Source organism: Chiloscyllium plagiosum, unplaced genomic scaffold (genome assembly GCF_037043375.1).
Source record: "Chiloscyllium plagiosum isolate Xiang-an unplaced genomic scaffold, Cpla_swu_hap1 HiC_scaffold_14, whole genome shotgun sequence".
Taxonomy (NCBI): Eukaryota; Metazoa; Chordata; class Chondrichthyes; order Orectolobiformes; family Hemiscylliidae; genus Chiloscyllium; species Chiloscyllium plagiosum.
Window position 1 is genome coordinate 25316452 of NW_028270152.1, and position 13604 is coordinate 25330055.

At 61.0% G+C, this 13604-nt stretch overlaps 1 protein-coding gene across 1 annotated transcript in view; it reads right to left on the minus strand.

Annotated features, from left to right (window-relative positions):
• Nucleotides 1-13604, minus strand: part of nisch (nischarin) — a 77528-nt gene that overhangs the window by 28095 nt on the left and 35829 nt on the right. Inside the window, exons 11-13 of the mRNA XM_043707875.2 lie at nt 13149-13277; nt 12411-12524; nt 11837-11945 (exon numbers count right to left, since the gene is read on the minus strand). Coding sequence (XP_043563810.2) covers nt 11837-11945; nt 12411-12524; nt 13149-13277 — 352 coding nt within the window. The remainder of the gene's footprint in view (nt 1-11836; nt 11946-12410; nt 12525-13148; nt 13278-13604) is intronic.

Below are 13604 nucleotides of genomic sequence, written 5' to 3' on the forward strand. Positions count from 1 at the left end.
GAGGGTGGGGGGGGGAAATGGGAGCGGGAGGGGGGGGATGGGAGCGGGAGGGGGGGGATTGGAGCGGGAGGGTGGGGGGGGATGGGAGCGGGAGGGAGGGGGGGTGGATGGGAGCGGGAGGGAGGGAGGGGATGGGAGCGGGAGGGAGGAAGGGGAATGGGAGCGGGAGGGGGGGATGGGAGCGGGAGGGGGGGGATGGGAGCGGGAGGGGGGGGATGGGAGTGGGAGGGAGGGGGGGAATGGGAGCGGGAGGGAGGGGGGGGGATGGGAGCGGGAGGGTGGGGGGGGGAAATGGGAGCGGGAGGGGGGGGATGGGAGCGGGAGGGGGGGGATTGGAGCGGGAGGGTGGGGGGGGATGGGAGCGGGAGGGAGGGGGGGTGGATGGGAGCGGGAGGGAGGGAGGGGATGGGAGCGGGAGGGAGGAAGGGGAATGGGAGCGGGAGGGGGGGATGGGAGCGGGAGGGGGGGGATGGGAGCGGGAGGGAGGGGGGGAATGGGAGCGGGAGGGGGGGGGGAATGGGAGCGGGAGGGAGGGGGGGATGGGAGCGGGAGGGTGGGGGGGGGAAATGGGAGCGGGAGGGGGGGGATGGGAGCGGGAGGGGGGGGATTGGAGCGGGAGGGTGGGGGGGGATGGGAGCGGGAGGGAGGGGGGGTGGATGGGAGTGGGAGGGGGGGTGGATGGGAGCGGGAGGGAGGGGGGTGGATGGGAGCGGGAGGGAGGGGGGATGGGAGCGGGAGGGAGGGGGGGATGGGAGCGGGCGGGGATGGGAGCGGGCGGGGATGGGAGCGGGCGCGAGGAGATGGGAGCGGGAGGGAGGGAGGGGATGGGAGCGGGAGGGAGGGAGGGGATGGGAACGGGAGGGAGGGAGGGGATGGGAACGGGAGGGAGGGAGGGGATGGGAGCGGGAGGGAGGGGATGGGAGCGGGAGGGAGGGAGGGGGAATGGGAGCGGGAGGGAGGGGGGGGGGAATGGGAGCGGGAGGGAGGGGGGGGGAATGGGAGCGGGAGGGAGGGGGGGGGAGCGGGAGGGGGGGGATGGGAGCGGGAGGGGGGGGATGGGAGCGGGATGGTGGGGGGGGATGGGAGCGGAAGGGAGGGGGGGGATGGGAGCGGAAAGGAGGGGGGGACGGGAGCGGGAGGGAGGGGGGTGGATGGGAGCGGGAGGGAGGGGGGGATGGGAGCGGGAGGGAGGGGGGGATGGGAGCGGGAGGGAGGGGGGGATGGGAGCGGGAGGGAGGGGGGGATGGGAGCGGGAGGGAGGGGGGGATGGGAGCGGGAGGGAGGGGGGGATGGGAGCGGGAGTGAGGGGGAGATGGGAGCGGGGGGGGGGAATGGGAGCGGGAGGGAGGGGGGGATGGGAGCGGGAGGGAGGGGGGGATGGGAGGGGGAGGGAAGGGGGGATGGGAGCGGGAGGGAAGGGGGGATGGGAGCGGGAGGGAAGTGGGATGGGAGCGGGAGGGAGGGGGGGATGGGAGCGGGAGGGAGGGGGGTGGATGGGAGCGGGAGGGAGGGGGGGGATGGGAGCGGGCGGGGATGGGAGCGGGCGGGGATGGGAGCGGGCGGGGATGGGAGCGGGAGGGAGGAGATGGGAGCGGGAGGGAGGAGATGGGAGCGGGAGGGAGGGAGGGGATGGGAGCGGGAGGGAGGGAGGGGATGGGAGCGGGAGGGAGGGAGGGGATGGGAGCGGGAGGGAGGGGATGGGAGCGGGAGGGGGGGGGGGGAATGGGAGCGGGAGGGAGGTGGGGGGATGGGAGCGGGAGGGGGGGGATGGGAGCGGGAGGGGGGGGATGGGAGCGGGAGGGAGGGGGGGGATGGGAGCTGGAGGGTGGGGGGGGATGGGAGCGGGAGGGTGGGGGGGGATGGGAGCGGAAGGGAGGGAGGGGGGTGGATGGGAGCGGGAGGGAGGGGGGATGGGAGCGGGAGGGAGGGGGGGATGGGAGCGGGAGGGAGGGGGGGATGGGAGCGGGAGGGAGGGGGGGATGGGAGGGGGAGGGAAGGGGGGAAGGGAGCGGGAGGGAGGGGGGGATGGGAGCGGGAGGGAGGGGGGGATGGGAGGGGGAGGGAAGGGGGGATGGGAGCGGGAGGGAAGGGGGGATGGGAGCGGGAGGGAAGTGGGATGGGAGCGGGAGGGAGGGGGGGATGGGAGCGGGAGGGAGGGGGGGGATGGGAGCGGGAGGGAGGGGGGGATGGGAGCGGGAGGGAGGGGGGGATGGGAGCGGGAGGGAGGGGGGGGGGATGGGAGCGGGAGGGAGGGGGGGTGGGAGCGGGGGGGGGGGGGTGGGAGCGGGAGGGAGGGGGGTGGGAGTGGGAGGGAGGGGGGGGATGGGAACGGGAGGGAGGGGTGGGATGGGAGCGGTAGGGAGGGGTGGGATGGGAGCGGGAGGGAGGGGGGGATGGGAGCGGGAGGGAGGGGGGGATGGGAGCGGGAGGGTGGGGGGGATGGGAGCGGGAGGGGGGGATGAGAGCGGGAGGGGGGGATGGGAACGGGAGGTTGGGAGGGGACGGGAGCGGGAGGGAGGGGGGGGGAATGGGAGCGGGAGGGAGGGGGGGATGGGAGGGGGAGGGAGGGGGGGATGGGAGGGGGAGGGAGGGGGGGGATGGGAGCGGGAGGGTGGGGGGGGATGGGAGCGGAAGGGAGGGGGGGGATGGGAGCGGAAGGGAGGGAGGGGGGTGGATGGGAGCGGGAGGGAGGGGGAATGGGAGCGGGAGGGAGGGGGGGATGGGAGCGGGAGGGAGGGGGGGATGGGAGCGGGAGGGAGGGGGGGATGGGAGCGGGAGGGAGGGGGGGATGGGAGCGGGAGGGAAGGGGGGATGGGAGCGGGAGGGAAGTGGGATGGGAGCGGGAGGGAGGGGGGGATGGGAGCGGGAGGGAGGGAGGGGATGGGAGCGGGAGGGAGGGAGGGGATGGGAGCGGGAGGGAGGGAGGGGATGGGAGCGCGAGGGAGGGAGGGGATGGGAGCGGGAGGGAGGGAGGGGATGGGAGCGGGAGGGAGGGAGGGGATGGGAGCGGGAGGGAGGGAGGGGATGGGAGCGGGAGGGAGGGAGGGGATGGGAGCGGGAGGGAGGGAGGGGATGGGAGCGGGAGGGAGGGAGGGGATGGGAGCGGGAGGGAGGGAGGGGATGGGAGCGGGAGGGAGGGAGGGGATGGGAGCGGGAGGGAGGGAGGGGATGGGAGCGGGAGGGAGGGAGGGGATGGGAGCGGGAGGGAGGGAGGGGATGGGAGCGGGAGGGAGGGAGGGGATGGGAGCGGGAGGGAGGGAGGGGATGGGAGCGGGAGGGAGGGGATGGGAGCGGGAGGGAGGGGGAGGGGATGGGAGCGGGAGGGGATGGGAGCGGGAGGGAATGGGAGCGGGAGGGAATGGGAGCGGGAGGGAATGGGAGCGGGAGGGAATGGGAGCGGGAGGGAGGGAGGGGATGGGAGCGGGAGGGAGGGGGAGGGGATGGGAGCGGGAGGGGATGGGAGCGGGAGGGAATGGGAGCGGGAGGGAATGGGAGCGGGAGGGAATGGGAGCGGGAGGGAATGGGAGCGGGAGGGAATGGGAGCGGGAGGGAATGGGAGCGGGAGGGAATGGGAGCGGGAGGGAATGGGAGCGGGAGGGAATGGGAGCGGGAGGGAGGGAGGGGATGGGAGCGGGAGGGAGGGAGGGGATGGGAGCGGGAGGGAGGGAGGGGATGGGAGCGGGAGGGAATGGGAGCGGGAGGGAATGGGAGCGGGAGGGAGGGAGGGAATGGGAGCGGGAGGGAGGGAGGGGATGGGAGCGGGAGGGAGGGAGGGGATGGGAGCGGGAGGGAGGGAGGGGATGGGAGCGGGAGGGAGGGAGGGGATGGGAGCGGGAGGGAGGGAGGGAGGGGGGGGATGGGAGCGGGAGGGAGGGGGGAGATGGGAGCGGGAGGGAGGGGGGGGATGGGAGCGGGAGGGAGGGGGGGGATGGGAGCGGGAGGGAGGGGGGGGAATGGGGGCGGGGGGGGGAATGGGAGCGGGAGGGGGGGGGTGGGAGCGGGAGGGGGATGGGAGGATGGGAGTGGGGGGAGGATGGGAGTGGGGGGGGGGTGGGAGCGGAGCGGAGCGGGGGTGGGGATGGGAGCGGGAGGGGGGATGGGAGTGGGAGGGAGGGAGGGAGGGAGGGGGGATGGGAGCGGGAGGGGGGGATGGGAGCAGGAGGGGGGGAGGGGATGGGAGCGGGAGGGAGGGGTGGGAGCGGGAGGGAGGGAGGGGGGATGGGAGCGGGAGGGAGGGGGGGATGGGAGCGGGGGGGGGGATGGGAGCGGGAGGGAGGCGTGGGAGCGGGAGGGAGGGAGGGGGGATGGGAGCGGGAGGGAGGGGGGATGGGAGCGGGAGGGAGGGGGGGTATGGGAGCGGGAGGGAGGGTATGGGAGCGGGAGGGGGGGGATGGGAGCGGGGGATGGGAGCGGGAGGGGGGTATGGGAGCGGGAGGGAGGGGGGTATGGGAGCGGGAGGGGGGGGGATGGGAGCGGGGGGGGGGATGGGAGCGGGGGGGGGGGGGATGGGAGCGGGGGGGTGGGAGCAGGAGGGGGGGATGGGAGCGGGAGGGGGGGATGGGAGCGGGAAGGGGGGGAGGGAGCGGGAGGGGGGGAGGGAGCGGGAGGGGGGGATGGGAGCGGGAGGGGTGTGGGAGCCGGAGGGGTGTGGGAGCCGGAGGGGTGTGGGAGCGGGAGGGGGGGTGGGAGCGGGAGAGGGGGATGGGAGCGGGAGGGGGGGATGGGAGCGGGAGGGGGGGGGGGGGATGGGAGCGGGAGGGAGCGGGGGTGGATGGGAGCGGGAGGGAGGGGCGTGGATGGGAGCGGGAGGGAGGGGGGGATGGAGGGAGATGGAGGGGGGGGGATGGGAGCTGGAGGGGGGGGCGATGGGAGCGGGAGGGAGGGGGGGGATGGGAGAGGAAGGGAGGGGGGCGATGGGAGCAGGAGGGAGGGGGGGGATGGGAGCGGCAGGGGATGGGAGCGGGAGGGGATGGGAGCGGAGCGGGAGGGGATGGGAGCGGAGCGGGAGGGGATGGGAGCGGAGCGGGAGGGGATGGGAGCGGAGCGGGAGGGGATGGGAGCGGAGCGGGAGGGGATGGGAGCGGGAGGGGATGGGAGCGGGAGGGGATGGGAGCGGGAGGGGATGGGAGCGGGAGGGGATGGGAGCGGGAGGGGATGGGAGCGGGAGGGGATGGGAGCGGGAGGGGATGGGAGCGGGAGGGGATGGGAGCGGGAGGGGATGGGAGCGGGAGGGGATGGGAGCGGGAGGGGATGGGAGCGGGAGGGGATGGGAGCGGGAGGGGATGGGAGCGGGAGGGGATGGGAGCGGGAGGGGATGGGAGCGGGAGGGGATGGGAGCGGGAGGGGATGGGAGCGGGAGGGGATGGGAGCGGGAGGGGATGGGAGCGAGAGGGGATGGGAGCGGGAGGGGATGGGAGCGGGAGGGGATGGGAGCGGGAGGGGATGGGAGCGGGAGGGGATGGGAGCGGGAGCAGGAGGGGATGGGAGCGGGAGGGGATGGGAGCGGGAGGGGATGGGAGCGGGAGGGGATGGGAGCGGGAGGGGATGGGAGCGGGAGGGGATGGGAGCGGGAGGGGATGGGAGCGGGAGGGGATGGGAGCGGGAGGGGATGGGAGCGGGAGGGGATGGGAGCGGGAGGGGATGGGAGCGGGAGGGGATGGGAGCGGGAGGGGATGGGAGCGGGAGGGGATGGGAGCGGGAGGGGATGGGAGCGGGAGAGGATGGGAGCGGGAGAGGATGGGAGCGGGAGAGGATGGGAGCGGGAGAGGATGGGAGCGGGAGAGGATGGGAGCGGGAGGGGGGGGGAATGGGAGGGGGGGGAATGGGAGGGGGGGAATGGGAGCGGGAGGGAGGGGGGGGATGGGAGCAGGAGGGGGGTATGGGAGCGGGAGGGAGGGGGGTATGGGAGCGGGAGGGGGGGGATGGGAGCGGGGGGGGGGGGGGATGGGAGCGGGGGGGGGGGGGGGGATGGGAGCGGGGGGGGGGATGGGAGCGGGGGGGTGGGAGCAGGAGGGGGGGATGGGAGCGGGAGGGGGGGATGGGAGCGGGAGGGGGGGAGGGAGCGGGAGGGGGGGAGGGAGCGGGAGGGGGGGATGGGAGCCGGAGGGGTGTGGGAGCCGGAGGGGTGTGGGAGCCGGAGGGGTGTGGGAGCCGGAGGGGTGTGGGAGCGGGAGGGGGGGTGGGAGCGGGAGAGGGGGATGGGAGCGGGAGGGGGGGATGGGAGCGGGAGGGGGGGGGGGGATGGGAGCGGGAGGGAGCGGGGGTGGATGGGAGCGGGAGGGAGGGGCGTGGATGGGAGCGGGAGGGATGGGAGCTGGAGGGGGGGGCGATGGGAGCGGGAGGGAGGGGGGTGATGGGAGAGGAAGGGAGGGGGGCGATGGGAGCAGGAGGGAGGGGGGGGATGGGAGCGGCAGGGGATGGGAGCGGGAGGGGATGGGAGCGGAGCGGGAGGGGATGGGAGCGGGAGGGGATGGGAGCGGGAGGGGATGGGAGCGGGAGGGGATGGGAGCGGGAGGGGATGGGAGCGGGAGGGGATGGGAGCGGGAGGGGATGGGAGCGGGAGGGGATGGGAGCGGGAGGGGATGGGAGCGGGAGGGGATGGGAGCGGGAGGGGATGGGAGCGGGAGGGGATGGGAGCGGGAGGGGATGGGAGCGGGAGGGGATGGGAGCGGGAGGGGATGGGAGCGGGAGGGGAGCGGGAGCGGGAGGGGAGCGGGAGCGGGAGGGGAGCGGGAGCGGGAGGGGAGCGGGAGCGGGAGGGGAGCGGGAGCGGGAGGGGAGCGGGAGCGGGAGGGGAGCGGGAGCGGGAGGGGAGCGGGAGCGGGAGGGGAGCGGGAGCGGGAGGGGATGGGAGCGGGAGGGGATGGGAGCGGGAGGGGATGGGAGCGGGAGGGGATGGGAGCGGGAGGGGATGGGAGCGGGAGGGGATGGGAGCGGGAGGGGATGGGAGCGGGAGGGGATGGGAGCGGGAGGGGATGGGAGCGGGAGGGGATGGGAGCGGGAGGGGATGGGAGCGGGAGGGGATGGGAGCGGGAGGGGATGGGAGCGGGAGGGGATGGGAGCGGGAGGGGATGGGAGCGGGAGGGGATGGGAGCGGGAGGGGATGGGAGCGGGAGGGGATGGGAGCGGGAGGGGATGGGAGCGGGAGGGGATGGGAGCGGGAGGGGATGGGAGCGGGAGGGGATGGGAGCGGGAGGGGATGGGAGCGGGAGGGGATGGGAGTGGGAGAGGATGGGAGCGGGAGGGGGGGGGAATGGGAGGGGGGGAATGGGAGGGGGGGAATGGGAGCGGGAGGGAGGGGGGGATGGGAGCAGGAGGGAGGGATGGGAGCGGGGGTGGGATGGGAGCGGGGGTGGGATGGGAGCGGGAGGGAGGGAGGGGTTGGGAGCGGGACGGGAGGGGGTTGGGAGCAGGAGGGATGGGGGCGGGTTGGGAGCGGGGGGGGGGTGGATGGGTGCGGGGGGGAGGTGGGATGGGAGGGGGGGTTGGCAGCGGGAGGGGGGATGGGAGCGGGAGGGGGGATGGGAGCGGGAGGGGGGATGGGAGCGGGAGGGATGGGGGGAGGAAGGGGACTGGAGGAGAGTGGAAGGAGGGAGGGCAGGGGAGCGGCAGGGAATGGAAGGGAGGGAGCAGGAGGGGTGGGGAGTGCAAGGGCAGGACAGAGAGGAGGGATGGAGAAAAAATGAGGATGGGTAAGGAGGAACAAAGAGGAGAGAGGGGAACGATGGGAGGGGCGGGGGAGGGGAACGATGGGAGGAGCGGGGGAGGGGAACGATGGGAGGGGCGGGGGAGGGGAACGATGGGAGGGGCGGGGGAGGGGAACGATGGGAGGGGCGGGGGAGGGGAACGATGGGAGGGGCGGGGGAGGGGAACGATGGGAGGGGCGGGGAGGGGAAGGGGAGGGGAACGATGGGAGGGGCGGGGGAGGGGAACGATGGGAGGGGCGGGGGAGGGGAACGATGGGAGGGGCGGGGGAGGGGAACGATGGGAGGGGCGGGGGAGGGGAACGATGGGAGGGGCGGGGGAGGGGAACGATGGGAGGGGCGGGGGAGGGTAACGATGGGGGGGCGGGGGAGGGGCGGGGGAGGGGAACGATGGGAGGGGCGGGGGAGGGGAACGATGGGAGGGGCGGGGGAGGGGAACGATGGGAGGAGCGGGGGAGGGGAACGATGGGAGGGGCGGGGGAGGGGAACGATGTGAGGGGCGGGGGAGGGGAACGATGTGAGGGGCGGGGGAGGGGAACGATGGGAGGGGCGGGGGAGGGGAACGATGGGAGGGGCGGGGGAGGGGAACGATGGGAGGGGCGGGGGAGGGGAACGATGGGAGGGGCGGGAAGCGCGTGATGGTGAGGGGCAGGGCAGGAGAGTCACAGATTCAGAGGTATAGAGCACAGAAATAGGCTTCCTAAACTAAACGTGTCCATTTGCCTGTATTTAGGCCTATATCCCTCTAAACCTTTCCTATCCATGTACCTGTCAAAATGTCTTTTAAAATGTTGTAAATGTACCTGCCTCTACCAGTTCCTCTGGCAGCTCATTCCATATATACACACTATGCTTTGCATGAAAAAGTTGTTGCTCAGATATCTTTTAATATTTCTCCTTTCATCTTAAACCTATGCCTTCTAGGGAGAAGGGGGCAGAAAGTGAAAAAGCAAGCACTCATGTGACATGCAGGCACAAAGCAAGCGCACGTACATGTGGCAAGCACAGAGCAGAAAAGTGTGCGTGTTAGGCAAAAATTGGGAGATCATACGAGACAGGCAGAGAGCAGAGCACACACCAAACAGGCAGAGACGCAAGAGCATACACACACGTGCAAGACAGGCAGAGACCAAAACAGCAGTGCTCGATCCAAGCAGACAGCAAGAGAATACACATGCACAAGCATGACGGGCAGACAGCAAGAGAGGGAGAAAGTGCAAGTGCAAGGGACTGATACAACAAGGGTGGACCAGGAGACTGGGGAGGGAGAATGGAACAAAAATGGATTACAGATGTGACCAGTTTTTCATGTTATTCAATTTAATATTGGGACTTCAAGACCGAAGTGCTTTTGGAGAAAATATAGCATTATTGCTCAATACTGCAGCAGGCCCAGGACAGAAATGTTGGGAGAAGAGCAGCACAGTTTATGAAAATGGCAAGCAAGTAGGTAGTCTGGGTCACTCCTAAGGATAGAGAGAATATGATGGCTGAATGGCTTCCTTCTGTGCTGCATATTGTCTACACTTCCAGAAAGAAAGGAGGTGACCTAACACAGCTGTTTAAATTGACAGAGGGAGAGAGAATTGATTACAGATGGAGACAATATCAGTGGCAGAATGGTCAGTAACCACAGGATACAGATACAAGATAACTGAAAAGAGAACCAGAGAGGAGGTGACATTCTGCTTAAATCAGCAGTGGAGAATATTTCCTGAAAGAATAACAGAAATGTATTTACAATGTAACTTGAAAAAGGAAATTGGACAGAACTTTGAAAAAAGAAAAGCATTGCAGGACACTGAGAAGGAACAGTGGACCCTAAATCAACTGGATAGCTGTCAGAAGTACAGATAGACAAATGGCCTCATTCTGAACTAAGATGTTTCCATATTCATTTTTGACTAGAAATCTTGAACAAGTCAACATTTAAGCAAATAGTTCACTACCACTGTATTTATCTGCCTTCAATTTTCTAGGCTTTCCATTCGCTTGTTGTAGTTAGACACAAAGTTAAAGCCTGACCTTGGAAATGGAGAGCTGGTATATTGTCTAATGACTGACAAATCAAAGCACTAATTAATCTAATGAAGCCCCTCCTCTCAGTTACTCCATGCTGATCTCATGAAAGAAGCTATTCAAATATATTAACCATTGGACTGACCTAATGACATTCAATTTCTTCAAATAATGTGATATGTGGGAAAATCATTCTGATAAACTTCAGCTGAAATCTTAACTTCTTGCTCAAAAGCTGATTTAACATCTTACATTAGTAGGATGATATTACATGCAGCTGTTCAAATATTCCCAAATTCCTGCCAAGCCAAACAATTATGATCCAAAGTACATTTAATTTTAAAAGACAAGCAGGAACATGGAAAATCAGGCAAAATGATGATAATGCTGGAAATCTGAAACACAGTTCTTACGAAACCCAGCAGTAACCATGGAGACAAAAACAGAATTAATGATTCAAGTGTGGTATGACCCGTCTTCAGAACTGAAGAGTCATAGCGGACTCAAAATGTTAATTCTTTTTGGCTCTCCACAGAAACTGCCAGACAGCTGAGTTTCTCCAGCATTCTCAGTATCTACTGCATTGGAACTTAGCTTCCTCCATTTGCAGATTTAGAGCAAAGTTGCAAGGGATGACTTATTTACATGCTTGAACTACGAGTTCAACTGCACGAAAGATAGGAAATCTTCTTAAATAAAACTATGCAGTCCATTTTAGACATTAGATATTAACAGGTGCAAGGTACTTGCCTCTCTGTTATTAAGCTTTCAAGGGCTGAATGAGAAGTAAATAAGTTGCCTGCTTCTAGATAAAATATGTAAATTATGCCCACCACAAATCAAACTCAAAATTTCAAGTATCAATTAACTCACTTGGCTTTTAAAAGGAGACTGAAAGAATACCTCAAGTATTTTGTGTAAAAGTTAAGTGGAAGTGGTCTATCCCTTTTATGCATGCACATCAATGCAGAAAACAAACAGTAGAACGAGAAATAAAACAGCCTCAAGCTCAGCCACCAGTCATTGAAAAACAACTTGGAACATCAATTAAGGGAGAACTCTGGTTCACCTGGAGTTGCATCATTATGCAGAAGCAAGATAGCAGTTGGATTCAATTGCAGTCTCGCAACTTACAAACATTCAAAAATCTGTAAACTGCAACTACCTTTTACTTCCTGTCTGCATCGGATAACATTTCCCCCTTTCTTTGTAACCGTTGTTTTCTGCACATTTGTTACCACATTTATTATGTTTGCAGAGTAATTAACTTCCACTTTCATTCAACAAAGTTTGTGAATTGCCTTTGCTTTAATTTTTGATCAGGTTAACTCTTTTTTTGAAGTGTGATGACTACGTGCTAAGGAAGAAACAAAAATTGTTCTGATTGAAAGGGGTCAAAAAGGAGGCTGTGACGCTGCTCATCTAGTCATAATAAAGAAAACACATAGGATTCCTAATATTAGAACCTCTGGGCATTACAGAGCATATGCAAGTAAAATTAGACAAAAAATGCAAAACTAAATCAGATGCCAAAAAGTTCAATATTGCTGAAATAATACAGGCGTATAGAAGGCCTAAGGGTGAAAGCCAAAGAGCAAGTCCAGAAACCAAAGAGAGGGCATTAAAAAGTATTATGGCAAGTAAAATCAAGGAAAGCCCAACAATGTTTTATAAATACATAAACAGTAAAAGTATAACTAAGGGAAAAGAGCACGGACAATTAGAGACCACAGAAGGTAATCAGTATGTAGAGGGAAAAGACATTCTGACTGAATATTCTGCTGTTTTCACAAAAGGAGGAAATGAAGCAGACAATGTATTTAAGCAGAAGTGTGAAATAAACAATGTGACGTTCGTGTTTAGCAATAACTTGTACAGCATGGAAACAGACCTTTCAGTCCAATTGCTCCATGCTGACCAAGTTTTCCAAACTAAACTAGCCAGAGTTGTCGACATTGGCTTTTGAAAAGGAGCCTGGAAGAATACCTGAAGCATTTTGTGTAAAAAGTTAGAAGTGGAAGTGTCTATCCCTCTTATGCACACACATCAACGCAGAAAGCAAGCACTAGAACGAGAAATGGCCCACACCAGCAGCCCGATACATACATGATTACCTTGGCTGGAGCTGGCAGCATGGTGTAGCAGAGGAGAGGAAGGACAAGCAGCATTAGAAAAGCAGCTGGGATTGGACCCTGGAGCAGCGAGTCTCGATTCCTCACTGATCTAACAAAGAAATGGCACTGATTTAAGATAACACAATACCAAGTTTATTGTAGCAGAGTCTGAGTACTAACTTTAGGAATAACACACATTAGGAATAGTTAGTGAACTCTGAACAAAGATATATCCCCCATCCACCAAAGATATTTCAGACAAAATCATTACTGACAGAATCACAGCTTAGATTGTAAATATGCAAATCTAATGCTGTAGACCCAATAACAAGTAGATTGCTTCCTTTATATCTCAAAGCTTAATAACAAATCCACCTAAAATATTCCATGCTGATTATTCACCAATGACGGAGCGCATCAAGGAAGGAAAGTCAAATCGTGTTGCAATTCAGAATTCTTCTGTAACAGGGATCCTAACCTTCACAGTGGATGGTATCTCAGTAGCAACCATTCAAAACACCATCAAAAAAATACAAAGTGAACATAGAAGCAAGTTTTATTACAGCATACCTACCTTTTTATCTGTATTATTCATTCGATCTTTTGCTTCTTTTGCCTTCTGAATTGCCTTTAGCACCTCAACTGTATCGAGTTCCTTTTCCGTTGTAACAGTATTATCCAAACAAACCTAGAAGATGCACAAAAGCAAATAAGCTTTTAGGAGAACTTCACAGAGCATTTTGCAGTACCACACGTTTTGACAAATTACTCAATTTCAACAAATTTCAACTGAATTTTCAATTCAAGAAAACAAATGTACCTTCTGAAGAAAGATTAAAGACAGGAATACAAAAAATCCTGAGCCAGCTTTACTGTTTCATAAACAAAGAAATACTTTGTTTAATGCATAACATCTCAAACAAATTAGCTTCTAGGACTTCAAACGTCATTAGCACAATTTTTGATCATAGATTATATTAGTTGTTATTTCATTCTATAGTTCTTAGCTTCAGAGTCTCTGAAAATTGATCAGCTCTACATTAAACTCCAGCATATGCAAAACACAATGATGATTTATGGTAAATTTAATTCCAAAACACAGTTACATTAGATGTCTAAAAACATTTTCTGATGTCATTATCTGTAGTCACTAATGTATCTTTGATTTAGAGTAGTAGTGAAATGTCAAAATTGCAATTATTCAATGTCTTACTGTCATTTTAATAGTATAGCCCAACAATAACAAAGGGTTATATTTTTACAAGACTCAAACTTTCTACATTCCACTCAAAACAAAGTACTCAAACCTTACCTCTGAGGCTCGATCTCCAAACTGTGCAAGCACCTTTGTTCTATAATCAGGAATAATGCTCAAGGGGTTGTTTTCCAGACAGACCTTCTCAAGGCATGGCAAATTCCCAATGTTTCTGATTTCTTCTATCTAAAAAAGTTTATTTACATCAGGATATTTAGCAATTTCGATAGAAATGCATACTTTTCTGAGTATACCAAGCTTATGGTAGTTAAGCATAGTACTTACAAACACCTAGCCCCATGAAGTATCTCACAGAATATAAAGTACAAGGTATCTATGTGATATAAACAAACATAACCTAAATATATCATTGTAAGAAATGTACAGACGTCAAGAAATAAATCCTTAGGTTGGTGGATGGGTTGCAAGTAGGCTGTTTAGTCTTGGTTCGTGTCAAGGTTTTAATGCTATTAGAACTGCACTCATCCAGACAGACAGCATTCAATCACATTC